Source organism: Hyaena hyaena, unplaced genomic scaffold (assembly GCF_003009895.1).
Source record: "Hyaena hyaena isolate Hyena2069 unplaced genomic scaffold, ASM300989v1 scaffold_550, whole genome shotgun sequence".
In the NCBI taxonomy this organism is placed as follows: domain Eukaryota; kingdom Metazoa; phylum Chordata; class Mammalia; order Carnivora; family Hyaenidae; genus Hyaena; species Hyaena hyaena.
In genome coordinates this window covers 980,231-1,008,210 of record NW_024081182.1, presented here as the reverse complement: position 1 = coordinate 1,008,210, position 27,980 = coordinate 980,231, and the positions used below count along the sequence as shown (strand labels likewise).

At 41.3% G+C, this 27,980-nt stretch overlaps 1 protein-coding gene across 2 annotated transcripts in view; it reads right to left on the bottom strand.

Moving 5' to 3' along the window:
* The window catches only part of IQCK (IQ motif containing K), a 126,255-nt gene extending 98,322 nt beyond the window's left edge, over window positions 1-27,933 (bottom strand). For both annotated transcript variants that reach the window (XM_039255879.1, XM_039255880.1), the window contains exons 1-4: window positions 27,732-27,933; window positions 20,095-20,159; window positions 18,616-18,745; window positions 17,537-17,634 (exon numbers count right to left, since the gene is read on the bottom strand). In XM_039255879.1, coding sequence (XP_039111810.1) covers window positions 17,537-17,634; window positions 18,616-18,745; window positions 20,095-20,159; window positions 27,732-27,918 — 480 coding nt within the window. In that variant the 5' untranslated portion in view covers window positions 27,919-27,933. The remainder of the gene's footprint in view (window positions 1-17,536; window positions 17,635-18,615; window positions 18,746-20,094; window positions 20,160-27,731) is intronic.
* Window positions 27,934-27,980: the final 47 nt, after the last annotated feature.

Sequence of the window (27,980 nt, the reverse complement as noted above, 5' to 3'; positions counted from 1 at the left end):
AGTTTCTCTTCATTTTCTTCTCATAATATTTTATCAGGAAAATTTTCCTTTTTTTTTTCTTTTCTTCCCCCCTTCACTTAAAAATAGCCAACTCAGCTTTATAATCTTAGATAAGGCTGAAAAAAAAAAAAAAGACTTGCAAAATTGATTCTTACCAAAAAGGAAAGTGCTGCTTAAGATTTTTTACTGAAAGCTTTATTATAGCTGTTAGTCCATAAAATAGAGCAGTGTCCGAGTTGCTGGAGATTGTTTGCAGTCTTTTACCTCCTTGCTGATAGCCTTTTATTAAAAAATTGAAACACTACTGGCCAGGGTAATAAAATTAAATGTACTGGAGCATATAACGGGGCTTTCTAAGTCTGCCTTGCAAGAGCAGGGTTGCCTTCAAAAAGCCATCTTTAACCCAACTAAGAAAATACTTGTACAACAATGCAAATATGTATCTAGCATGAATTGCCATAAAATAATTTAAACAATTCAGTGATTGTAAGATGGCAGTGTCTCTCTTTTCCTCGTCCTACAAAAGATGCATTGTTCCCTTGGCATTTACCACAGTGTTTGGTGGTAAAGATTCCTTCTACCAAGGGAATGCAGCTTGACTTACTCTATTAAATAGACTTTTAAAATAGCCCAATGGTCTGATGTATAAAGGTCATGCAGACAGATTTAATCACTTTTGATGCAAAGAAATAAAATGGAAGAAATTGTGTTTTCCTTCTGTTCTGGGCAAGTGTGGACGTGCCGTGCATACTCAGACACATGGAACAGTGGGGATATTGTTCAGCTGTTGTTTAGTTTAAAAATTATCTGCCGGGGAGCTGAAAGAGAGAAGGGAGGGCAAATGAAAAGTTGTGGTGAGTGAAGAGATAAGAGAGGAAGTAATAGAGAGAAAAATTAAAGAGTGAAATTAAGAAAGTGTGGGCACCCAGGGTTTACGTAATGCGGACAAACACACTGCATTCGTGACTGTTAAAAGGTGAGTGTGTGTAAGTTTCAGCAAGCAGAGGAAATAGCTAAGACCACCTCAAGGTTAAAAAGCAATTTTTTAAAATCCAGAATTAAAAGGAAAAAGACTAAATGCCAAAGGATAAGACATCATCATGTCATCATGAGTCTGAAGCTTACTTTAAAACACATCCAAAAACAAGGTAGATGGATAGACTGATGGGCTGATGGATTGGTGGACAGATATGTAACCAAGCAAATAAAGCAAAATGGTAAATGTAGAATCTAAGTGGTAAATAGATGGATGTTCCCTCTGAAAATTCTTCCCTCGTTCTATACACCGGAAAATTTTTGTAATAAAATTTGGGAGTGGAGAACATCATTATAAAAGATTGAAACCCCATAGAGAGAAAAGGCAGATGTTAGAGTTTTACCCAGACAGTTCTTTGTCCTAATGTTCAGGTTGGGTACCTATATAAGAGGCAGACCAGAGGTGCAGAATTGGAAAGAGACACTAGCATTGGAACGTCACTAAATCTGCATCAGGCAATGAATGTAATTCCATCCCAGAAAGGTCAAAAGCACACGCTGTGAGGTTAGTGCACTGACGTGTGGCTTGCTATGGCATTGTGTTTGTTGAGACTCTTCGGGTTTGCAAGGTTTAGAAATCTGTTCGGGTTACCTTGGTTACTGGGAATTTTTTACAAATCAGTTTAGGATAGATTTTGCTGCAGCAAACAACACCTGAATCCGAGAAACTTATATCATCAATGGTTTATTTCTCGCTCATGTTATGTGAACATTTCAATCAGCTATAGCTCCCTGCTCCTGGTGTCTTTACTCTGGGATTCAGGCTGACGAGCTTCTGCTAAAATATCACTAGTTATCACAGTAAGTGAAAAGGATATGGTGAACCCTGCTTTGTCTCTTATGGAAAATGCCATATGTCACGTTCACATTTTGCTTTGACCAAAGCAGTCACATGGTAAAGCCTCCCTTAGGGACAGGCCACAAATATATTAGAAAAAAAAATTTTTTTAACGTTTTATTTATTTTTGAGAGAGAGATAGAGACAGCACGAGCAGGGGAGGGTCAGAGAGAGAGGGAGACACAGAATCTGAAGCAGGCTTCAGGCTCTGAGCTAGCTGTCAGCACAGAGCTCAAAGCGGGGCCCGAACCCATGAACCGTGAGATCATGACCTAAGCTGAAGTCAGACGCTGAACCAACCGAGCCACCCAGGTGCCCCAGGCCATAAATATTTTTGAACACGAATATATTCTAGCACATGGGATTAGTGTAAAGGCAGGAGTGGAAGGAATATGGGAATTCCTCTGACTGGGGGCAAGTCTCAGGGAGAAATGGACCAGTGTCCATGGCTGTTCAGGGCACAGGCCTGGGTAACCACAGGAGCCTCATCTCCTGTGTAGCTTTGTGGTTCAACAACAGTTCTGGTTCTCAATCTATGTGGGACTCAGTCTTTTGGCATTGCTACTCCCTAGAAGCAAGAATCTTATTGGACTGGTAAGATACTACTCAGGATGGGCCATTCCTGTTGCACAGAGCAATTGTGTCAGATCATTTCCATAGCCACTTGGCATCCTCGAGAGGCTGCCCATAGGGTGTGACACTTATTCCTGGCTCAAGCACTTGTAGCCAGGGTGATGGGGATATGGACAAAGCAGGGACAGAGGGCTGAAGTTAAGGCTGTGAGTATGACATGCACTTAGAATGTCATAGTCTCCTTTCCCACACAGCTTTTCTCTACAATAAACTTCCAGACGCCCAAGACCCACCCCCAAGACATGACAAAAGTGATAACTGATGCTAGAAATGAGCACACACTTGGAATACAGCCAGATGCCAAAATACTTATCACAGCAAACTTCAAACAGAAGTTATATTTTTCTCCACTGCATTAGAATTTCATTAAAGAAAAATAATACTTCTCAAAAGAACTTAAAAATATGCACTAATAACACAAAGTATAGACCAAGACTTTCAACGTGGGCCACATGCTCACTTCTAAAAGTGTTCTGAAGTAAAAGGAGTAACGCTAAAATAATTCTACCACACCTTTCCTGTGACTATTTTTTCCACTCCTTAGAAAAGTTTTTCAAACAAAAGCTGATGGTATTTCTAATTCTCTTATTGGTCAAGGCCAGGAAACAGAATTTCTTCCTTCACTGACCACAGCCCTTATACTTTTTAAAAGATATTTGGGTATTTTATTTAAAAAATTAAAAAACTACAATCAATTACTATAAGATGGCACAGGACTCTAAGAAGAAATAGATTTGTTTTATGGAATTATTCATAGTAGCAAATTTTACTGTCATGAGATCATCAAATGACTTATCAGGAGTTAGAAATAGTTTCCTGATACTAACTTTTGTTTACAATACTCTTCATTGTAATGGAATTTGATGAGCAACCAAAGCAAAAGGGAAAATTTTATGCTGCGTGGGATAGGATAGGAAAAGAGGCAGAAAGTCTTATCACCTCCATCCAGACACTGCATTTAATCCATATTTAAAGCTGAGATAAGATTTATTTTCAGGCATCATTTAGTCATGCAAAAACCTCCTGATTTCTTTCCAAATTATGCACAGTGCCCTGTCCGGTTTGGCCCTATTCAGTAAACATTTACTGAGGACCTACTATGTACCACGCTTGTGTTAAACACAAGAGATAAAGAAATGAGTAAGCTGTGGCCCCACTATGGTTATTAATTCAACATCCAGAGGCCAATCAGCTGGAGGTTGCTGTGATGAGTATGGAGGATTAACCCCATTTCCAGCTCCAGGTGTGAATCTCGATTAGGCAGTCCAGATAATCCCACCCTACCTGCCACCTAGACCTAAACCTGGTCCACGTTTATTTATCTTGGCCCAAGAGATTCACTGAATGAAGAATGGGTGCATAATCAATTTTAGACTGATAAGGTATGAGGGGAGATGTGCTGGGGTTTCTGGGATATCATTTTTTTTCCTTTTTTTTTTTTTTTTTTAATGTTTATTTATTTTGAGAGAGACAGATAGAGTGCAAGTGGGGGAGGGGCAGAGAAAGAAGGAGACACAGAATCCAAAGCAGGCTCTAGGCTCTGAGCCATCAGCACAGAGCTTGACCTAGGGCTCGAACTCATGAGCTGTGAGATCATAACCTGAGCTGAAGTCAGATGCTCAACTGACTTAGCCACTCAGGCGACCCTACTTCTGCTTCTCTTAATGATGTTGACCATTCTTTCCTGGTTTTTGTAGTTACCAGGGGAAGAGCCTAGGCCAGGGACAGTATCTGTTTTGCCACTCTAAGGGAAGCCAGCCTGAGGATAAAACCAACTTTGCAAGAGGCCAACCAGAGAGGCAGAAGAGAACCAAGTCCTCGGTTATATCACTGAGTTCTGAATCAAACCTATCCTGAAATCTTCCTTTTCTACCTCAGCACTTTCTAGTTTCCTGAACCAAAGAATCCCCTTCATTATTTAAGCCAGTTTCCTGATATTTGCAGCATAACGAGTCCTAAGCAAGATAGCTGCCCACTATCCCTTCTGCCTTCTTTTGGTAACAGCACCTTGAATTCCTTCTGGGGATCAGCCCTTCCCCAATTCTAAAGCTATGTGCCCTGGGTTAGAGATCCTTCCCTTTGCCCAACAGCCCACTGCCTACTAAATTCCCCTAGTTCCAAGGATTGCTTCCAAAGTAGGTCACTGACCTGAGTCAGTTCAATTAGATACTCAGGGACAGACTTTCTCTTTCTCAGGCATGCTTGTGCCTACGAGACATAGGTTAGTGTCACAAGGTGGGGACTATTTGAGGGTAGAGCCAAGACAGAGAAAACTGTATTAAGAGATGGAGAGGGAACCAAATCATGAAGACATCATTTGGACCTCCAGATCAAGCTATGGAAGATTTCCCATGGGAGAGACATACATAAACAAACAAACAAACAAACCTTTTTCCTGACGTCAGTTTGAATGGGGTTTTCTGTCACGTGAGAGAGTCATCTAGCAGATATGGGACTGGCGAGTTCTGCATACTTAACACATCCAGCTGAAACAAACTCTTTTAAGTTCATACTACTTTTTTTTTTTTTTTAATTTTTTTTTAATGTTTTATTTATTTCTAGGAGAGAGAGAGAGAGACAGCGTGAGCAGGGGAGGGTCAGAGAGAGAGGGAGTCACAGACTGAAACAGGCTCCAGGCTCTGAGCTGGCAGTCAGCACAGAGCCCGACGCGGGGCTCGAACCCACAAACCACGGGATCATGACCTAAGCGAAAGTCGGACGCTTAACCGACTAAGCCACCCAGGCGCCCCGAGTTCATACTACTTTTTACTGCTGACAATATAAACCTTTTATCAAAAATTGCTTACAGCAAAAATTACTGACTTACTTATTAACCAAAATATTTTCAGAGCTGCACTGTAAAGAATTTTCAAGTGAAATTTACAACACAACCACTAAGCCAGCTCTATTTAATCTATCTGTCCAATTACTATCTCATTAAGTTCTCATCTTTTTGTTCAACTAAGCTAATCCAAAGGCATGGCTAAATGTCAGCAGATCACCAAGAATATGGAGCAAACTGTAATGTCTAATCTTTCTGATGATATTTATGTGTCTCCAACTTAATTTGCCACCAGAATACAACCCAATTCATGACAGAATAGGAATGGTATTGGACTTTTAATCAACCTTCAGTTTAAGAAAAATGCTGAAGTTCTATCTTAACAATTGCCTAGTTGATTTCCTTTTCTGTCCTCCAAATCGCATAGACTCTGGGCTGCCCAGGGGTCCCAGGGAAGGCAGCTATAACTATAAACAGAAGATCAGGAAAGTCAATGTCAACAAAGATTCAGCAAGGAACAGGCAGTCTTCATGAAAATTCTACCTCCGTTAAAAGTCCTGTCTTGGTATCAAAATTATTTGCAACCTAACTTCACAGTCATGCCTCCAAGAGATCAAGAGATCTGGGGCACTCCCTTCAAGGCCTGCCCTCTGCTCAGAGAAGATGGAAAAATCAGTCAGGGCCTGTGCAAAAAGAAACTTCTGGCAAAGGCTCTGATGATCAGGCCTGTCTTGATCGATCTCACTATCACTGCCTGAAACTGGATTTATTCTTTTCTTCGCTTTCAACCTGGATACATCTCTCTTCTCTGTTTTCTCACTTACTGCCAGCTGCCTCTCCTCCTGAATCCATCCTTCAAGTATAATCCTGAATGATAATGGCTACCCCCTATTGAATACTCACCCTGTGCTAAGAGCCATACACACAACATCTTAATCCTCTCAAAAACCCTGGTGAGGTGGGTACCTCCCCATTTAACAGACAGGAAAACTGAGACCCTTAGAGTTTTAGAGTTTAAGGAAATTTCCCAGGTGCCCAGAGTTAGCAAAAGTTGGAGGAGGAAGGGCATCTAGATGGCTCAGTTGGTTAAGTGTCCAACTTTGGCTCAGGTCATGATCTCACAGTCTGTGAGTTTGAGCCCTGTGTTGGGCTCTGTGCTGACAGCTCAGAGCCTAGAGCCTGCTTCAGACTCTGTGTCTTCCTCTCTCTTTGTCCCTCCAGTCTTGCTCGCTCTTGCTCTCTCTCTCTCTTAAAAAATGAACATTAAAAAAAATTTTTTTAAGTTGGAGGAGGGGATTCAAGCCCATCTGTTCTACTCCAGCACCCCTACCTTACCTTTCCTCACTATATTCTGTCAGAGCCCTCCATATGTCTGAGTCTAACCTCTCAGCAGTCTCTAACTCCCCCACATGGCCAGTCTCAACCCACCTCTTCCTTACATACTGCCCTCACTCTTAGTTTTCCATTCTGGACGTAAGGAACGTTTTACCAATACAATTCTGTTCTTACTTCATTGCTACTTTTCACTGTAGCTGTGCCAGTCACTGAATTGAACTCTTTGAATGCATTATCTTATTTAAACTCTCTTGTTATGAATAATAATATTATATATACAATTTATTATTATTATTATTATTTCCATTTCATGGAGGAGGATGCTGAAGCTTAGAAGGTTAAAATACAAGGTCCAGTGCTAGAAAGGTCCAAAGCCACATATCTAGAAAAAGATAAAACTGGGTCCTAAATTCAGGTGAGCACAGCTCCAAATTTTACACTTAATCATTAAGCTTCCCTTATACTTCCTCCCACATAATTGGGGTGGTTCTAGGATTTCAGAACAGGGGTTGGCAAACTTTCTTAAAGGGCCAGGTATAAACATTACACTTGTGTTATAACTATTCAACTTGGCTATAGTGAAAGAGTGCAAAAGTGTCCATAGACAAAATCTAAAGGAATGGATATGGTTGTGTTCCAATAAAATTTCAAAAAGTTACAAAAAGAGGCAGCTAGGTCTACAGGCCATAATTTGCAGACCTCTGCTTTAGACCATTATCAATCACTGATAGATTATATTCCGTGCAGAAGAATGGAAAAATTCATAGTACTTGATTTCTGACTAATAATTTGATTTCAAGAAAGCTCAGTTTCACCCATTTCCTGGATAACCTTTTTATTATTCTAAGGGATTAACAGTTTAAACATCTTTTGGCTCTGGAATTAGTGTATGTCTTTGGTTTTCTTGTTCCTAAACAGTAGCAGGAGAAATGCAGCTCTCTAAACAACCAAGAGGGCTGATAACTTATTTTAAAGGTAGGTTCTTTTAAAAAAGAATCAATTGAACCTTATTTTCATGTTTTTAAATGGCTTCCAATCCTTCAGACATTAATTCAGACATTAATTCTCAAAAGAATTTTTGGATACTTGCAGTCTTCCTTTCTTTTTTGGTCACTATGGTTGTGATTCTAGCAGCTTCTTCAGCATTGGAAGACTCTTAATAGTGCATTCTCAAGTTCTGAGCTCACCATATTATTTCTAAGAGTTATCTTTATATTTTTTACACATACTTATTACTTTATATAGGAGCTAGTATTTTTAGAATGATGAGGAGAGTCCATTCTTGGCCATATGTAATACCCAGAAATTAGTAACAAGGATACCACCTTCCATTTATTCAAGCAACAAATGGTCACTCAGCAGGGACCATGGGGAGTAACAACATTCCTTTTACAGACTTGCTATTTTCTAGGCATCATGTTAATCATGTTAACAACAGTTAATGTGTACTGACTGTTTTCTCTGTGCCTGGCAATCTTTTAAATTTTACTGAACTCATTTTATCCTCATGACAACTACATATTATTAGGTTACTGTTCTTATTCCCATTTTACATATTAGGAAACAGGGGCACAGAAAGGTTAAATACCTTGCCCAAAGTCACTTACTAGTAGATTGTTAGAATCAGAATTTAAAGCCAGCTGGACTCCAGAGCTTGCTCTTTCACACATTACTTCGGTTAATCCTGTTCATAATCCCACCAGTGGTTTACAAATGAGGAGAGGAGGGAGTCGCAGACAAGTAGCTTCCCTGAACCCACTCAGCTAGAGCCAGAAGTCAAACCTGCCACTTGCTGCCAAATCCATACTATTTCTAATACGGTATGAGGTGAATTGCCAAAAGGGCCACCATTCTTCACTCCTCCCTGGATCCACAGCCTTTGCAATGTAACTTTATAGCTCTTCTCATCAAGAGGTGGAGTCTCTTTTCTTACTTCTTGGATCCGAGCTGCCCTTGTGACTTGCTTTGGCCAACATAATGCTGTGAAAGTAGCAATGTGCCAGTTCCAAACCTCATCAGGCTCAAGAGGCCTTGAGAACTTCTACTTGAACCCTCGCACCCCTGCCCAGCTATCGTGTGAACAATTCAGGGTTAATCTGATGGAAGGTGAGAGACCAAGTTGAACAGAGATGATGCATCCCAGCTAAGGCCATCCTAGACCAACAAGTACCCAGCCCGCTCACAGACACACAAATGGCCCCAGCCAAGACAGAAGAACCTCCCAGCTGAGCCCAGCCCAATTGCTGTCTTGCAGGAGACTGAACTAAATAAACTTGTTTTATGCCCCTAACTTTTGAGGTAGTGTGTTATGTAGCAAAAAGCCAACAGATGCCATGTATAATAAGTGAAATGCAATTCACAGCCAAATGGTAATGCTCTCCCTATTTAGCAGATAGTCAAGACTGCTACGATGACAGCCCCCTGGCATAGAGCCATGCCCCTGAAAGCAAGAGGATACAGCTTCAGAGCAGAAAAGGAAAATCCTGTCACAAAGCCATTGCCCTTTATTTTGTAAGACAGCCATGAGGTCACCCTCAGGTCAGAGCCTGTTGACTTTCTTTTTAAAGCCTTGTCTTTTGAGGATGACTTTGATTTTTTGGAAACAAAAGCAACTCCTAGCCAAGCTTGGGAATGAAGTGATCAATGCTGCCATTGTTAAAAAGAAGAAAGAAAAGAAGCATGACTAGAAAGTTATAATAAGATTTTCTTGCATGGTTTACAAACTGGATCAGACAGCAATCCCAAGAGCCTCAAAGGGAAGTATTTTCAGCACTCACAACCTTCCTGGCATACAGCAGTCCCTCCCTTATCCACAGAAGATAGGTTCCCAGACCCCAGTGGATGCCTGAAACTACTGAGAGTACCAAACCCTGCGTGTAGCATGTTTTCCCTGTATATACAAACCTATGATAAATTTAATTTCTAAATTAGGCACAGTAAGATAACAAAAATTTCAACAGTATGTTTTTATAAGTTTATTTACTTATTTCGAGAGAGACAGAGAAAGCAAGCTGGGGAGGGAAGAGATAGAGAGAGAAAGAATCCCAAGCAGGCTATGCACTGTCAGCACAGAGCCTGAGGCAGGGCTCTAACTCACGAACCATGAGATCATGACCTGTGCCGAAACCAAGAGTTGGATGCTTAACTAACTGAGCAACCCAGGCATCCCATGGGTACTTCTCGAGCATCTGTTTCCTTATCCACAAAACGGGGACAATAAAACCACCTATTCAAAGGGTTACTGTGATGACTAAGTAAGATCACAATGTGAAATAATGCCTACCATATAGAAAGTACTTTATAAATGACTGCCATCAATCACTTGATTAATCACTTATAAGGTAACTGTTTGGTAATGGTAGATGATTATGAAATAGCCCCTAACTTGGAGCCATATTTCATATTTAGGTACTAACTTCCAAAATGTGAATTTGGGATCTGCTATCTGAACCCACTTAAATGCTGTGACATTCAATCAAACATAACAAGATCAGGTAAAAACCCAGCTTCCTCTACTGAAAATCTACCCAGGCAATAAAGATGAATTACTGATACATGTGCAACATAGATGAACCTCACAAACACTGTACTGAATGAAATAAGCCAGATGCAAAAGACCATATTATGTGCTTCCAGTTATAGGAAATGTTCAGGAAAGGTAAATCTATGGAGATAAAAAGTAGATTAGTTGTTTTCTGGAGGTAGGGGTGGAAATGAAGACTGACCAGATATAGTCACTAGAGATTTGCAGTGGGGTGGGGAGGGGCCGGGTTACGGAAATGTTCTAAAATTAGATTGTGGTGATGGCTGCACAACTCTGTAAATTTGGTCCAGTTAAAATGAGTGATTTTTTTAAAATCCTTTTTTTAGGGGCACCTGGGTGCCTCATTTGGCTGAGCGTCTGACTCTTGATTTTGGCTAAAGTCATGATCTTGCAGTAGTGGGATTGAGCCCTGCATCCATCCGGCTCTGAGCTGACAGCATGGAGCCTGCTTGGGATTCTCTCTTTCCCTCTCTCTCTGCCCCTCTCCCCTACTCACACTCACTCTCTCTTAAAATAAATAAATAAACTTAAAAAATTTTACTTATAATTACCCGAGCCTAGAACCTAACCCCATTTAACATACAAACACAGGTGGGCTCTTTTTCTCATGGTTTTAATATATATTGATTTTTCGAGGAAAGCAACTACCATCTATACTGAGGGAAAACTGTACTTTGTTCTGTTCAAAACCTAAGAGTTTCTCACCATTTCAGAAAAATCCCAACACCATGGACAATATGACTTACAGTATCTGAATGATTGATATATCATGTGTGATTCAATCAGCCTTTTGTAGCTATCATATTCTTGGTGATTCTATGTATATGTACAAGCAAGTGACTACTCATATCTTCTAGCACAGTTTTACCTGAGCTTTAAAATATTTAAAAATATTACTTATGTTATAAATGGTTTCCATTTTCTTTCTCTTTCATGCTATAGTCTACTATAGTATAAACAGCCACTATACATACATATATATACTTGAAATCATTGCATACATAGATGCAATAGATTACTATGCTAATGAACACTTAATTAATCATGCATGCTAGGTCCTTGCCCCTTTGCAATGTGACTTTGCTAATTTTTCTAGTGAGAGTCTATTTCTCACCTACTTATGGGTTGAATTGCTTTGACCAACAGAATGTGGGAGAAGGGAGGCTGTTGGAGTTCCAGAGCCTCAGCCTTACACTTCTTCCTTTGCCCTCTTGGACACTGCCAGGAACCACCAGGTTGTAAAGGAGCAGGCCTGGCCTGCTAGACGATGAGAGCCATGAGTAGGAGAATGAAGTGCCTAGCCAACACCAGCACTGAGACGCCAGCCATGTGCCTGACACCAGCTTGCTGGGACCTCCCAGCCAAGCCCAGTCACCTGCTGAAAGCAGTCACATGAGTGAGTCAAAGTGAGACCAAAAGAAGAACAGTCAGTCTACAGAAATATTAAATCATTTTTTTAAGATGTGAAGTTTCCAGGTAGTTTATTATATAACAGCACACATAGTAGGGGCACCCAGGTGGCTCAGTTGGTTAAGCATCCAACTCTTGATTTTGGCTCAGGTCATGATCTCATGGTTTGTGAGTTTGCACCCCGCATCAGGCTCTGCAATGAGAGTGTGGAGCCTGCTTGGGATTCTCTCTCTTCTCTCTCTCTGCCCCTCCCTAGCTTACATGCACTCTCTCTTTCTCTTTCTCACAAAACTATCTAAGCATTTTCTTTCAAGATATGGAAATGGCTCTTTACAATGTGACAAGGAGGCATTGGGCCCAACAGCACAGAGAACCACTGTGCTGATGAGTCCCCACTGCTCCTAAAATAAAACCCACACTCTTTACTGGCCTACATATGTGGCCACTGTACAATGGGCATATTACCTTCTATCTCATTAGCTTGCTCTGCTCCCACCATACTGGCCTCCTTTTTGTCCCTGGAATAGGTGACTGAATTTGGCAGTACTGGGTTGTTAAGAAAGCTTAAGAAGAGTTGTACTGGAGGAAAAGATGGAGGTGAGGTGATTTACTCAGTGTGTCAGTGAAAATGGAAAAGAAAGAAAATCACCTAGATTGGGGGGGGTGGAGGGGTAAGGTCAAACATATGGGTTTGAAAATGTTATTTATTTAGAACATTTTTTATAATTACAATAGTAATTGACACTTATTTTCAATTTTTCAAATATTATCAAAATACTAGAACATAATATAAGAGAGAAAAGGCCTTCAAATTTGCATCTCTCCCCAGCTTACATGTGATTTTCACTTATTGGCTGACAGGTTTAGACACTATCATTTACCTTTGGCTTGGTCTATGTACTGCGCATGTCAGTATACACACAGGAAATGCCTGTACACTATGGTCAATTCACAGATATAATTCCACCAACTATTTGTACAAAGTAATCCTTTCCCATTCTTTATCTTTCACAGAATATGTTTAACACTGTATAAGATACTGCTAGCACCCAGCTATTTTCATGGCGACACTAAAAGGTCCATATACTTTCTTAATAGAACGTCACTTTAGTGTCCTACAGGTGTCACCTACATCTTCTCTAGGACCTTTTTACACATAATTGAAAACAATTATCTGGAAAAAGAGTAAATAAATCTATTCCACTTGCTAAACTCATCTTAGGACATGTACAGGTTTTTATCTAATCCTAAGGCTCAGATAATTACTGCAGATCATTCACTTAAGGTTTAGACTTCCAATTTTATCTCCAAAAAGTCAGGACTAGAGAAATAAAGCTGAATTTTGATCTGGGCACTTAAAAGATTAAAATATGAGGGCATCTGGTGGCTCAGTTGTTTGGGCATCCAACTCTTGATTTTGGCTCAGACCATAATCTCATAGTTCATGGGATTGAGCTCCACATTGGGCTCTACGCTGATGGCGTGGAGCCTGCTTCGGATTCTCTTTCTCCCTCTCTCTCTCTCTCTCTGCCTCTCCCCCACTCGTGTGTGTGTGTGTGCTCTGTCTCCCTCTCTCTCTCAAAATAAATGAACATTAAAAAAACCAAAAGATTATAATATCTAATGATGGACAAACTGTTTGATTAGGATCTTTATGAAATTCACCAGAGTTCAATTCATAATATTTAAAATGATACATATAAAGGAATTGAATTTTGAATTGATCAAAATCAAAATCATCAAATTTACACAACTTGTGTGGGGCAGAGTGAGCCTAGAGGCAAAGTCGGCCTGATTCTGGAGGCTGGGTTCTATAGCACTGGATGATGTACCATAGACTTCCTAATTTGTGTGTGTGTGTGTGTGTGTGTGTGTGTGTGTGTGTTTACTTGGCCAAGTGCTCTATGGCATAGTAGTTAGGTGTCGCTGATGGTTGTCTCTCTCTCTCTCTCTTTCTCTCTCTCTCTTGGAGGGTCACAGTACTCACGAGGCCAATCTAAATAAAGGATCCTGCCCCGTGAGGTCTGCATGAGGCCTGGTCTGGGTCACTGACTGCCCCAGATCTGCCTCATTTCCCACTGCTCTTCTCCACAGCTTCCAGACCTATCTTTTGTATCAGAATCTGGCCTGTGCTTTTGGTAAACCATTGGACTGATCACCAGCATGGTCTGGTGGTCAAACTCCTCGACTCAGGAAGTAAACTGCTTGGCTTGAATCTTGGCTCTACTGCTAAGTAGTCATTCCCTTGAGCTTGCTGATTAATCTTTAAGATGGCAATAAGGGCACACCGGGTGGCTCAGTTGGTTGAGCGTCCAACTTCGGCTCCGGTCACGATCTCCCAGTCTGTGAGTTCAAGGCCTGTGTCGGGCTCTGTGCTCAGAGCCTGGAGCCTGCTTTGGATTCTGTGTCTCCCTCTCTCTCTGCCCTTCTCCTGCTCATGCTCTGTGTCTCTGTCTCTCAAAAATAAACAAACATAAAAAAAAAAAAAAAGAGCATCCACTCTGGAGCGCTGCTGGGAAGATGAAACTTTCTGCAGATAAAATGCTAAGAACAATGTCTGGTACAAAGTAAAGGCCCTAAAGTGCTAGAAACTACTATTCTTCATTTCCAGCTTTTTGTTCATCTCCCTGGCTCTCCATCAGCTAGGAGGCCCCTTCAATTTTAGAGGAGTGGCTCCTTATTCGGCCCTAGCTCTAGGGGCAGCCTCCCTACAGTCTACCTTCCTTCAGAGCCAGTAAACTCAAGCACTGCAGGTACAGTTAGTAAATTAACTCTTGGATATAATAGCTAGGGCAAACTGACAAGTGCTCCCATAACTTAACTGCTATCTTAAAAGTTGGCCCTCACTTTTGAGGAACCATATTAATTGATTCATCCAACAAATATTTAGTGATTCCCTACCACATCCTGGGCACTGCTGGAACTACATCATAGAACAAAATGGAAAATAATGAAAGCAAAGGAACATAACTATAAGTCAGCATTTTACGGGCAAAATACAAATCAGCAATTATTTCTGGAGCGACCTAATATGAATGCTGTTTCAAGATATAATTTGAATGGCCCAAATAAACAATGAATTACGCTGCTGTTTAAGAGTCATTTGGATGCAAGTTCAGTTGTGGGTGACAGATAAGAATGCTCCAGTTATGTAATTTTGGCTGGAGGCTGGTTATCATTCAGTTTAAGCATCTATTCCCACTGACAGGATGTGAGGAACAGCTGAATTGAGAAAATGCAAATCTGTTGTGCAGATCTGGATAAGAAGAGCTCCACTTGGGTCTGACAAATGCTGATGTAATTTTCAAGCCTTCAAAAATAACCCACAAAAGGCTACATGACCAGGGGGTAAAAAAGGAGGGAATCAGATTTAATTAAGAAATCCTAAAGCAGGAAATGAAAGAAGTTAATGGTAATTCATCCGTCTTGCATACTTGTAGTACTGAAATTACTTGAACTTCTGGGCAGAGCCTGAGGGCAGGCAGGGTAGGAAGCTAACCTTTCTTGGTGCCAATGAACATCATTAAATGCCTCCCTTCATCTTCCTGGTTATCCCTTTAAGAGGTGAGGAAACTGAGGCTCACAGATCCCCAAGGTTTCCTACTGCAAGGAAGTGGCTGAGCAGGATTTTGGACTCCAGTGTGTCTGGCTGCCTTTAAATTTATCAATTTTGCGAGCTAACAGTTTGAAGGACTCACATTTTCTACATTCCCTGAGTGTTCATTACAACATTTAAACTTTAATGCTCCATTCAAGCACCCTGCAGCATTTGATGTTTAGACTAGTTTCACTTAGTCCCAGCGGCGGCTCATCTGCAGGATGTCAAAGATGAAATATGAGTTGGCACGAAGATGCCTCATTAATCTCTAACACAAACAGAAACTTCTCTGATTCTTTAAAAGCATTTTATCATTGCCTAGAGGCTAGAAACTCTTTCTAGCCCCCTCATTACAAAATTATTTACGGACAAACATTAGATATAGAACCCTCCATGTGAAATCTTAATTACTGCCCTTTTAACTGATTTTGTGTGTTAGAAGGATAACAGCTGAAGAAATTAGAACGAAGTCTGCACGATTCAATAGAACTGTGCTAAAGTCTAGATGTGCATTCACAGCACCTAGATCCCCTTTTGTTTTTTCTCCACGTCCATTCTTATTTCAGAGGCTGAAATAAGAACAGATACAAAGCTTAGGGAAAAAAAGAAACTCCAGCTACTGAAGGATTTACTGCTCATTTATGGTTTTCTTGAGGACAAGGCCATATCTGGTCCTCTCTGGGTCCCTCCCTAGGGTCTGGTCCCATAATCAGCACATAGTAGGGCTTAATAAATATTTGTTGAACAGAACTCAATTTGGGTGACAATCTGTGTGCAGATATTCTTTACACATATCAAACAAAGGCTATTCCACTGTGCTCATTTCACTGTTTAATCATGGTGCTCTATCCTTTGTTCAATCTAATAAAAGGCACAGCACACTTAACACACTTTGGCCAACAGCAAGATTAAAAAGAAAGATCCCTGAAATGTGACTTGTGAGACTGTGTGGCCTCCCTCATTTGGGAGCAGGACCTGAAGCCAGGAGACAAAGCCCCCTGACAGTGGCAGGGTCAGGCCACGGCTCTGCTCTCTGGCCCCTGGCCTTACTACCATTCTAGCCGGCTGCACCTTGCACCTGTTAACACCGCATTGAGGAGAAGGTCATTTATGAATAGGGGACAAAAATTAAGTCCTCAAAAGCCAAATGAGCAACTGAACAAATGTAGGAAGTGGAAGCAGTTCAGATTTTATAACCTAGGGCAAGTAACAATCTGGTCTTCAGAAAACAGATAAGGATTAAAAAATCAGTGTTTCCTGGAACTATTCAGAGGACAGCCTCCAGCTCCCAGTGTTTGGGAGGGATGAAATTAAGATTACCTAGGGTAGGGGTGTCTCCTCAGTATATAAAAGCACTATCTGGGCAGTATCCACTTCTCAGAGAGAGGCTCTGGGCTGAAGGGCAACCAAGCAGCTGAAACCATTAACTGTGAAAATGCTCTCAAGACCCTGGGATGTGTCAAAGTGATTGGGGTTTGCACTGTAGTTACTGCCAATCTTTTAAGTATCAGTTTGAATCATTTAACCTGGATTTGAATCCCAAATCTGCCATTCATCCCTGATCACCATTATAAACCTCTTTGTTCTTCTGTTTCCTCATCTACAAAATGCAGACGACGCTAACAGAAGGAATCTCACAGGGCTGTTGCTAGGGATACATGAAATCATGGATGGTAAAGCACTTAGCAAAGCACTTGGTCAATATTAAATATTGTGGCTATTCTACTCTCTTCACATGGGCCATCCAAAATTCTAGTCTTCAAAACTGTGCAGGGAACACCTCCCCCCCATAAGTATCCTGTCAGCTGTAGAAAAGGAGAAGCCTCCATAAGGGGGTTTACAGGAGGGCGTGCAGGATTGGAACTCCATTCACACACATAACTGGCTGCAGTGTGACAATGACTAATGCTTATGGAGCACTCACTGTGTGCCAAGCTCTCCTGAAGCAAGCTACATGCATGGCACTGTGCATGAGGTGGAGTAGCAAGAAGCCAGAGGGGGAAAGACCAATCCAGAGTCAGATAAAATTTGAGGAGAGCTTAATCTGGCACACAAACACAGTCAATGAGAGTGAAAGACTCGATAAACCTGGTAGATGCCAATCACCCAGGAGAAAGGCAGGCAGGGAGGCCAAGAAGGCGGAAAAGCCCTCCAGAGCCAAGTGGCCAGACAGATGGCAGTGCATGTGTGCACAACTAGGTGTCATGGCTGGAGTGGAGTGAGTGACCAAAACACAGCTTTCCCTCCCAAAGGGATTGTTTTGAGAACAATTACTTGATGGTACTGACATAATGAGGCACCATCTGACAAAAATAAATTACTGAGCATTCAGAAATAAAGAAACCCCACAAAGCAACTGACCTCAAAACATTTTTCTTTCTTTGCTTGGTGAAGCAGGCTAGCCATTCCGGGAAGCAGAACTGGAAAGATGAACGTTTCCAAATATTCCTTGGGGGAACCTAAAGCAAACAAAAAAAATCCCACGGAAAATCCCAAATGGCCCAAATGTATCTGGGAAAAACATTTGCTTCTGAACCAAAAAAAGATACCGTCCATGAAATAACATGATCTTAAATGTTACATTTTACTCCAGACTGCTGAGTTGGGCTGTATTTTTGAACTTTAAATATCTTTCTGAGTCTCTGTAGACTGGCAAGGACAGAGATGGGGCCTTGCACAGGGTCAGGGGCACAGACACAGCAAGGAGGCCAGTGTGGCTGGCGGGAAAGCAAGGGAAATGGTAGCAATGAGGCCAGAGAGGAACAGGGTGGGGGTACGATGTCTAGGGCCTTATGGCCACAGTAATGGTGGTGGTGGTTGTCAAGGCCCGAAGCACACTAGCAGGGAGAACTAGATCAGAGTGGAAGGAGAGGTCTGGTGCCAGGGAGCGCCAGAGGAACTGGGTCTAGGGAGATATAGAAAGTCTAGATCTCTGGCTCCAACCCACAATGCAGGGCAGCGTGATATTTTCTTCCAATTTTTACATTTTCCTCTTGTTGATTTTAATCAATGTAGAATCAAAGTATGCTTGCTGTTAGTTACCGTCTTTATTATATTTCAACCTTAAAGATAAAACAGTGAGATAAAGGATATTTCTCTTAAAAATAAAAATTAGGAGTGCCTGGGTGGCTCATTCATTTAAGTGTCTGACTTCAGCTGAGATCACGATCTCGTGCTTTGTGAGTTTGAGCTCTGTGATGGGCTCTCTGCTGTCAGCACAGAGCCTGCTTCAGATCTTCTGTCCCTCTCTCTACCCCTCCCCCACTCACACTCACTTTTTCTCTCGAAGTTAAATAGACATTAAAAAAAAATTAAAACAAGAACATGTTCTTTCCTATTTATGTGGTCTCCTTGAGGTCTGTCCACCCATCCCCGTCCTGTGGTTTTGCAATGTTACAAGCCCCAAATTACAAAACAAAAAATTTCACTTCCTTACTTACATGTTTTTGGATGGACTGTTTCCAGTTTAACTTTAGGACAGGGTATATGTGAATCTGTGGTCAAATGAGGAGCTGAATAAAAGTGCTCTGTATTGAAGCCATGGAAAACCGTTTCCTCCAATGGTGAAACCTAATGGGGGGATATTGGGGAAGGAATCAATTCATATAAATAGTTTAAATAACTGTGTTTTCTTTTATAACCTAACAAAGGATAAAACTCTGTATTAACTTCAGGTTCAAAGGGCATAATGAGTATAAATCTTTGTCCCTCTTCCCTTCTGAGACACCTAAAATGACAATCAAGGAATAAATCCCTAAGAGAGAAAAGAGGATCATCAGTGGATGGAAGATTTGGAATCATTTCCAAAACAGGCAGGGGTGAAGCCTGTCATCAAATAAGAAAGAGAAGGAATAGCAGCCCAGAATCCATAAGAGGAAATTGCCCTGGAGGATGGGGCCCTCTTGTCCCATCAGAACTCCAAAATGCTGCAATAATTTGGAGGCTCCCTGCTTGCTAACCCTGAAGAAAAGTCTTCCAGTAGATGATAACTCCTCAAGGGCTCCCAGTGTTTGTATTCAAAGAAGAGACTCACAGAAGCCAAACCCACAGTCACAATAGAAGAAAATCATACCAGCTACATAGAAAAAGCCACTCAGACCCCCATTTTAAATTTTGAATAAAGTTTTGCTACATAGATCAAGAACATCAATAACAAAAGAGACAAAGATCAAGATCTACAAAGACTGACTTTGGAAGAAACACAAACAACTTAGGAAAGGGAGCTGTAATTGCTATCTGCAGAGAAATTTGAGAAAGTATTGCATCCCCAAAGCAAGAACAGGATACTACAAAAAAAGAACAATTACAGGCCACGTAATTTCCTAGACACAAGAATCTCTAAGACACAAGAATCTCTAATAGTGGCAGCTGCAATAATGTACTAGAAGTCTAGACACTTGGGTTTTGGTCCCATCTCTGTGAGCCTGCTCAAGTTGTTCAATGTCTCAGAGCCTTGCTCTTTTATTTTAAACTCCATTAAGTCCCTGATTTCCTCCAAGTATACTGCCCGAGGGCTCCTCTTCCTAGCTGACTTGTCCTTGGCCCTCTTAGCACAGTCTTTATTTTGCTCATGCTGGCATGCTTAGGAATTGTGCTCTACCCCCAACTGTCCTAAACATGGACATGTGCTGACTCCATTGTGAAGAACTTTCTCATCCAGGATCTCATTTGAATCCCAAAGAGGTCCTGTGAGTTAGCCAAGGATTACCTGTTCCATTTAACAGATATGGAAATTGAGGCTCAGAGAGGTTATATGATGCCCTTTAAATCACACCATTTGTAATAAAGCTAATACCGGCCCTCATTTCTCGTTTTAATTCCAGTGCCTTCCCTTTCCCACCTCTCTAACTCATGACAGTGACATTCACCAGCTATATGTAAGAGCCTTTCCTTTAGGTGGGGGCCTGTGTGATACTCACAGTAATTATACTTTCTTGTTTGACTTTATATCCCTCTGGAAAAGGAGGCAGCTCAGCTTCATACTCTAAAGAGAGTGGGGAAAAAAAATCCTCAATTCCACACTTTGTTGCAGTTTGCGATGCGATTTCCTTTCCTCTGAATAAAACATTCTTAATTTTATTTTCCTTGATGATTTATAGAAATGAAAACAATTGGCTATTATAGGTTAATAATTATCATGAGCCACTTTATTTAAAATGGATGAAAGGACTATTCTCTGGCATGAAAGAGTCAAGGCTTTATGGAAGAGGTTGAGACTCTTTTGCTGAGAGGGTACAACTTTAGATTTTGCCCCCAAGTTATAATAACTACCAGGAATAAAAGAAGAGAAAGGGAGGGAGGCTAAGGGAAGACACGGATAGCTAGAGAGGGGAGGGGAGGAAAAGAAGAAGAGAACAGGATTGGAGGGCAGAATAAAAGTGACAGAGAGATGGGCTGTACTTTGCAGTCATGAGGATGAACATGAAGGTAAGAATGGCCCGAATGGGGTATGCACCTGGAAGAGCAATCCCATAAAGACCTTGCTACTCAAAGTACATCCAAGAACAAGCAGCATTGGGCATCCCTGGGGAATTAGAATTGCAACACTTCAAGCCCACCCCAGACCTGCTGAATCTGAACCTGCATTTTAACGAGATCCCAGGTGACTTGTACGCACAGGTAGTAGTTCTGCAGATGGAGAATGATTGCCAGGGTTTAAGACCATCACGGTCAACCTGTTGAAGGGCCTAGTGCAATGGACATTCCACACAAGTTCTACAGGGTAACATTACCATGGCTTGGAGAGGGACAGAAATGCTCATGGGCTATATTAGTTACATCCCTAAAAGAAAAGATGGTAAAATATTTCTGGAAAAGTCAATGTTTTAAAGGCAAATGCATAGTTGCTTTGAAGCAATGAGGAAAAAACAGTTTCTGGGGAAGATGGTATTGATGGAATATAACTGAATTGGACACATGCTTTATTCTACCACCTGGTTCTTGGTCAGTAAAACATCTCTTTTATTTATTTTTTTAAACTCCTAGGTATCAGACTGCGACAAGTATGTTAGGCTGCAGGAGCAATTTTGATTCCCAATACTACCTATGTTACTTTTCTACTGCTGTGTAACAAACTACTACAAACTTAGCAACTTAAAACAACACAAATGTATTATTTTACAGTTCCTGTGGGTCAGCAGTCCAGGTATGGGTCAGGATGGCATCAGGCTGAAATCAAGGTGTTGGCCACAGCTGTGATGTCATCTGGGGGTTGAGTCCTCTTCTAAGATCACTGGTTGTTGGCAGGACTCAGTTTCTTATGGCTGTAGGTCTAAAGTCCCCATTTTCTTTTTTGTTGGTGGGACTCCCAGCTCCTAGGGTCCACCCTCAAGCCCTCGTCACCAACGTTCAAATGTGATTAGATGCTACTCCGAGACGAGCAGGAGTTTCTTCTGCTTTAACGTCTTTGACAGGTTTAAGAGCTCACCTGATTAGGTCTGGCCCACCTACAATGATCTTCCTAATTTAAAGTCAACTGATGACAAACTTTAATTACATCTGGAAAATCCCTTGACAGCAATGCCTAGATTTGTGTTGGACTGAATAACCGGGAGGTGTGTGCACTAGGGAGTGGGAACCCTTGAATCTATCTTAGAATTCTGCCTACCATAACAGCTCGAGCTCTACCACTTTGTTTTTCCTCTCAAACAAGCAAGTAAATTCACTCTTCTTCTCCAGTTTGAGAAACACAAACATGGTGTGAAAACTATTTATTTAAAGACACATATACATTTATAGCTTTGTCTGATTACAAAGGTAATACATGCTATTGTGAGAAAATTCCAAATAATACAGACCTGTCTTATGTAGAGAGTGTAAGTCACACCTAATCCCTTCACAACCATAACCACTGTATTTCAATCTATTTACTAACATATGTTTATAATATACAAATACATTTATTTATGTTAGATCTCCTAGACCAGGTCAGACCATCCAAGTATAGAACTTCATAGCACAATCCTTTTTCTTCACCATTTATATCAGCTTTATCCTTATTTGAAATTTGTAAAAATTAATGACTATCTCTTCTAATAGACTATGTATTTTGTGAGGAAAATTGTCTGGGTCTGCTTATGCTCACCATCATATTCCCAAAGAATACTTGCTGAATGAATGAACAAAACAAAGAGTATAGCAAGTTACTTTGGATCCTTTATCTATTCATTTGTCCACATTTATTGAGAGCCCTGCTATGTGCCAGGAACCATTCTAGGTGTTGAATCTTGGGACATCTTTCAAGGTTGTTACATATATGATATGCCACAATTATTTAACCAGTGTACCCTTAGCGGGTATTGAGGTTTTTTCCAATGTTTCATTATTGCAAACAATGCTGCTATGAGCATCATTCTATATATACCATCAATTGGAAGAGAGATATTTTTGTAGGATTAATTCTTAGAAGTGGAATTGTTCTGTTAAAGGAAAAAATAATTTAAAACTTGGGCCTAATCGCCAAATATTCTTCCAAAAAGTTTACAACAATTTATACTCCTAATAGTAAAACTCTCTGCTTCTCTGGGGTATTACCAATCCTATATTTAACATGATATTTTGCTTTTATCTGCATTTCTTTATTTTTATTTTTTCTATTTAGGTTTTTTCCAAGGAGACCTCTTAGTTCTCTTAAATTTGATGGAAGAAATGCAAATATTTTCATCTACGAGCACAAAAGATAAACAGTTAAAATGATTATGTACAAGTATGGGAAAATACATTATCTTCAGGACAATCTGATGTGTGGGTGATTTCAAGCCTCTGTAATGTTTAAGAGAATCTGGCACATATGAGAACTTGTCACTTTTGCCTTGTGATTTCAATTTAAAATATATAATTGATTACAGACTGATGCTTTTTTCCACTGAAAGCCAAAGTTTGTATACATTTGATTAAGTTTATAAGGTATATTGAACTCATCAAAACAACTTGATTCACCATGGTTTTGACTCATTCGAATTTTTTTGAAAAAATTTTTAATTAAAAAAATTTTTTGTGTTTGAGAGAAAGAGAGAGAGACAGAGCAAGCAGGGGAGGGGCAGAGAAAGAGGGGAGAGAGTCCCAAGTAGGGTCTGAGCTGTCAGTGCAGTTCCTGACATGGGGATTGAGCTCATAAACTGTGAGATAATGATCTGAGCCGAAATCAAGAGTCAGATGCTCAACTGACTGAGCCACCCAGGCGCCCCTAAAAAAGTTTTAAAGTTTATTTTTGAGAGAGAGAGGCAGAGAGAGACAAAGACACAGAATCCGAAGCAGGCTCTAGGCTCTGAGGTGTCAGCACAGAGCCAGACGTGGGACTTGAACTCATGAAACCATGAGATCATGACCTGAGCAAAAATCAAGTCAGGTGCTTAACTGACTGAGCCACCCAGGTGCCCCAGGAATAAATTCTTGTGGCTAAACAGGACAGGACAGTAGCACTGTACTTTGTACCTCACCTGGAGAGAGCTTATTTAAAATGCAGAGCTTGGGGATTCAGTCCCAAAGAGTCCTACCTCATCAGGTCCAGGACAGAGCACAGGAATCTGCATTTTAAAAAGTAATCCAGAGTTGATGCAGGTGCTCCCAGTCTACACTTCGAAGCATGCTGTATATTGCATAAGGGTTTGGACTTGAGTGACACACACATCTGAGTTCAAGCATGGTTCTGCCACTTACTTCAGGCAAGTTTCCTAAACACTCTCTGCCTCAATTTCCTCATCTGTACAACAGGCAAAATTCTGAGTTCCTATGAGGTTTAAATGAGAGGAAAAGCATCATGCACAGTGCTGGCTCAATAAACGTTGCCATTAGGATGATTTGAGCAAATGGTAGGTGATGAACCAAAAAAAAAAAAAAAATCATTAAAGGACTTAGGTACTAAGGTATAGAGTTTGTTTACCATGAAAGCTATGAAAATCATTGTAGGTCATGGCATAATGTGATCAGATTTGAATTTTAAAGACGTTCCTGTGGAAGATGGTCTGGACAGAGGTCTTCTGCAATTAAAAAGCTCCGGCAGTAATCCAAAGAGGAAGGATCTGATCTAAAGCAGCAGCCATGAGAATTAGAGGTGAGGAGTTAGGGGTTACAAATGTTAAGCAGATAGAATCTGTAGGGACTGGACAGTGTATGTGGATATCATGGAAAGTGAATGAGAAGCATGTTAAAATGAGTCTCTGATTTCTGGACTGGGTAGCTGAGTGAATGATGGTGACACTCATTGAGATAGAAAGTTGCTGGTGTCTAGAACAGTGCCTGCAGTCACTACTGGCCCAGGATTTAAACCAGTTCCCAACATGGGTAGATATGTTGACTGAATATACGAGAATAATTTCACTGGAACTATGAAGTAAGTGAGAGCCAGTCTGCACTGAGTTAAGAGAACAGGAATGACAGTGGTATGAATGAAGGCAGTGTGTTCTTTCCAGCAGCTTGGCTGAGAGAAGAAAAGGGGGAGTCAAGGGCTAGAAGACAATAGGGGGCACGGGAGAAGTTTTTCCTAAGATGACAGACCAAAGGATGTCTGCCGGCAAAAGGCAGTAAAGAAGTTAGATGTAGGAGAGGGGGTGACAGAGCAGGATCCTGGGAACGCAAGAGGGTGGTACCAAAGCACAGATGCAGGCTGAGCTGTGAGTAGCAGGGTAAATACTTCTTCCATGCACGTAGATACAAATATGTTTATTGGTAATATGGAAGCTGGAGGATCCCCTCCCCACTTCTGATTGCCTGACTACTCTCAGTGAATGCTTCCTACATTTACTAAGTGGTACCACACAATGTTTGAGGAGGGCAGTAGAAACTTGGGAGTAGCAGATGGGTGCTGTTGACTGATAGGCACTGTGAGAGCCTCTTGGTTGATTTTTCTCCAGCTGTACTCAGCTGCTGTGCCAGGATTACAAGCATACTTTCAGAGCTGGTCCATGCTGGTATGTGGGAGGTGGGATGGAGGAACCTGATTTTACAACAGCTTTAAGGGTTGAGGCCAGAGAGGATTTGGAGTGATGAACCAATGGCAATAATAAGGATGCTGATAGGAGTAATAACAGCAGTATCAAAATAGAAGACTGGAAGCTCCCAATACTTTGATTCAGTCTTCCTTAAAACTATAATTAAATATGTCACAAGATTTAACTAGATGCCTTGGCAGGAAAGAACTTCATTGATAATGATACAAGTGCTTTTGAGAATACAAAGGTCAGAGGTAGTCATCACTGTTAAGATGAGAGAGAAAATTAAAGAACATTTACAAGTAAGTTGTCAAGTTATACACACGTGCTCGCGCATACATACACCCACCCACACACATGGCAGCCTTGGGCAGTCTTAAGTGTATTTCATCTTCCTCAAACTGAGTTTCTGACAGGTCTGATTACTGTGATCATTAGCTTAATTTTTTTTTAATGTTTGTTTATTTTTGCAGGAGAGAGTGGGAACAGGGGAGGGGCAGAAAGAGGCAGGGAGACACAGAATCTGAAGCAGGTTCCAGGATCTGAGCTGTGAGCACAAACACGGGGCTCAAACTCACAGACCATGAGATCATGACCTGAGCTGAAGTCAGATGCTTAACTGACTGAACCTGCCAGGTGCCCCAATATTTTGCTTTTTAAATGGAGATATACTAATAGAACGCAATGCTTAACCTCAAACATAAGATCACCAGTCTTTCATGTGTGTTGTGAGACACTAAACTTACTATCTATTTTCTATAGAAAACTGCATGTTAGAATGTTTAAGAAATTGGGTTTAGTCATCTGAATTATAATAATCATCACAGCACCTGAGTATATAATTCACCACCTTTGACCTCATTAACTTCGTGATTTAACTCCATCACTTTGTGAGCACATAAATTCACTTGCCTTTTAAGAGAGCATCAAAGCCTTTTGTCTTTGCTTTCTGCCTACAGGGTTATTTGACCATAATAAATCCCACGATTCTAAAACACAGTGTAAACCATGTTTCTTAGTTAACAACAACGAACATTTATTGAGCACTTTCTAAATGCCAGACACTGTGCTAAGAATCTTCACATGCATTTTCTTATTTGGTCCTCACAACAGCCCTGTGAGGTAGGTAAGCAGCTTCCCTAACAACATACCTGTAATAAACTGTAATATGAAGAGCTGTTTGGCTTGAAGAAGTCAAAACATCTTTCACTTTTCTGGGGAAAAGAGTCACAACTACCTTCAAGTAAGAGTGGACTCTTTATGGTAGAGTCTTCAACTTGGGTCATGGCACCGAGGGGGCAAGGATCAAATGGTAGAATTTACAAGGAGAACATTCAAGATGAAACAGATATTTCTAAATGTAATGTAGTGCTGGAGAGGGAATTCAAACACTGGATAGGAGGCGAAATAGCCGCTGAGGGTTATCAATCAACTGAGTCCACTATTCTCTTCCTTCTCTATACTTTTCCACTTTTCACTTTCTATCTGATCCCATATACTGGTGCATTCACTCTTTTTTTCCATTCAACATTTACTGGCTTGCCACTATAGTAGCCACTAGCCACGAGTGGTTTTCTAATTTGTTAAACCTAAATAAAATAAAAACAATTGAGCCTTAATGTTGCACTAACTATATTTCAAGTACTCCGTAACCAGATGTAGTTAGTAGCTACATTTTTTTTACTAAGATGTAACTGACATATAATGTTAAATTAGTTTCAGGTGTACAACATGATGAATCATTAGGGCTACCATATTGGAAAGTTCTATGGGGCAATGCTGTTTCACACAGCTGAAGTAATGACAGTAGCCACAAGAATGAAAAATCTTGAGTTCTTGACCTTGAGGAGCTTACAATCTAGAGGAGAAAAAAAACCCACCCAATATTATTTTTTTTAAGAGCCAATACTTATTGAGCCCATGCTGGAAATCGGGCAGTTTGCTAAGCACTTTCTAAGACTGTTCAGCCGCAATGCTCCTAATAACATAAAACAGGCGTCATTATTATGCTTCACTTTACATAAAGGGCAGTAACTTGGTCCAACATGTGAAGAGTGTTGTAAGGCCTCATGACTAAGCCTAGGTGAAGGGCCACAAAAGAAGTTGAGCTAATCTTGATTTGAGGATTTTAAGGAAGATTAGAAATGGGAGAAGGATTAAAACCCAAGTCTATAGCCCACGCAACCCCACCCACCATGTGGGCTACATACTATATCAGAATTACCTAAGATGCTCGTTAAAAGCGCGGATTTCCTGCATCTGATTACGAGATCTGTGGGCAGGGGCTGGGAACCTACGTTTTAATCAAGTTCGCCTTCCCCGCCCCAACGATTCTTCCCTATTCATTAAATGGAGTTTGGGAGCCACTATCCCCACCATTGGGTCCCGTTTGTTACTCTTTCCCCTGTCTTCCCTGCTTTTAACCTGACTACTTGACCAAGGTAGGAGACTGTGCTGCGTCAGTAATCTCGGACAAACCTCTCGGAGCCTCAGTTTCCCCGTGCGTGAAATGGAGCGCCTGGCGGACCGGCGGCGCGGCTACCAGGAGGCCACTCCAAGTAGGCGCCCAGAAAACGCGGCCCCAGCCTGACGAGTCCCTCCCCTCTCTGCCCGCCCGGACTGCCTACCCTCGCAGATCTGCTCCCACAGGTTCTTGCCCAGCGGCTCCGCACCCTGTCCCGGCGAGACGGGTAGCTCGGGGGACACGGAGGACACGATGGGCACTGGCGTCCGGGTAGTATCCGCTGACTCTGCAAAGCCGGCCGGCTCCTCTGGGTGACAGGTGCGACTGCTCACCCGGCTCAGCCCCGCCATGGCCCCGGTTTCCTAGGCAACCGCCCTCCCAGCAGGGCTGCAACCCGGAAGGACTCGGGATT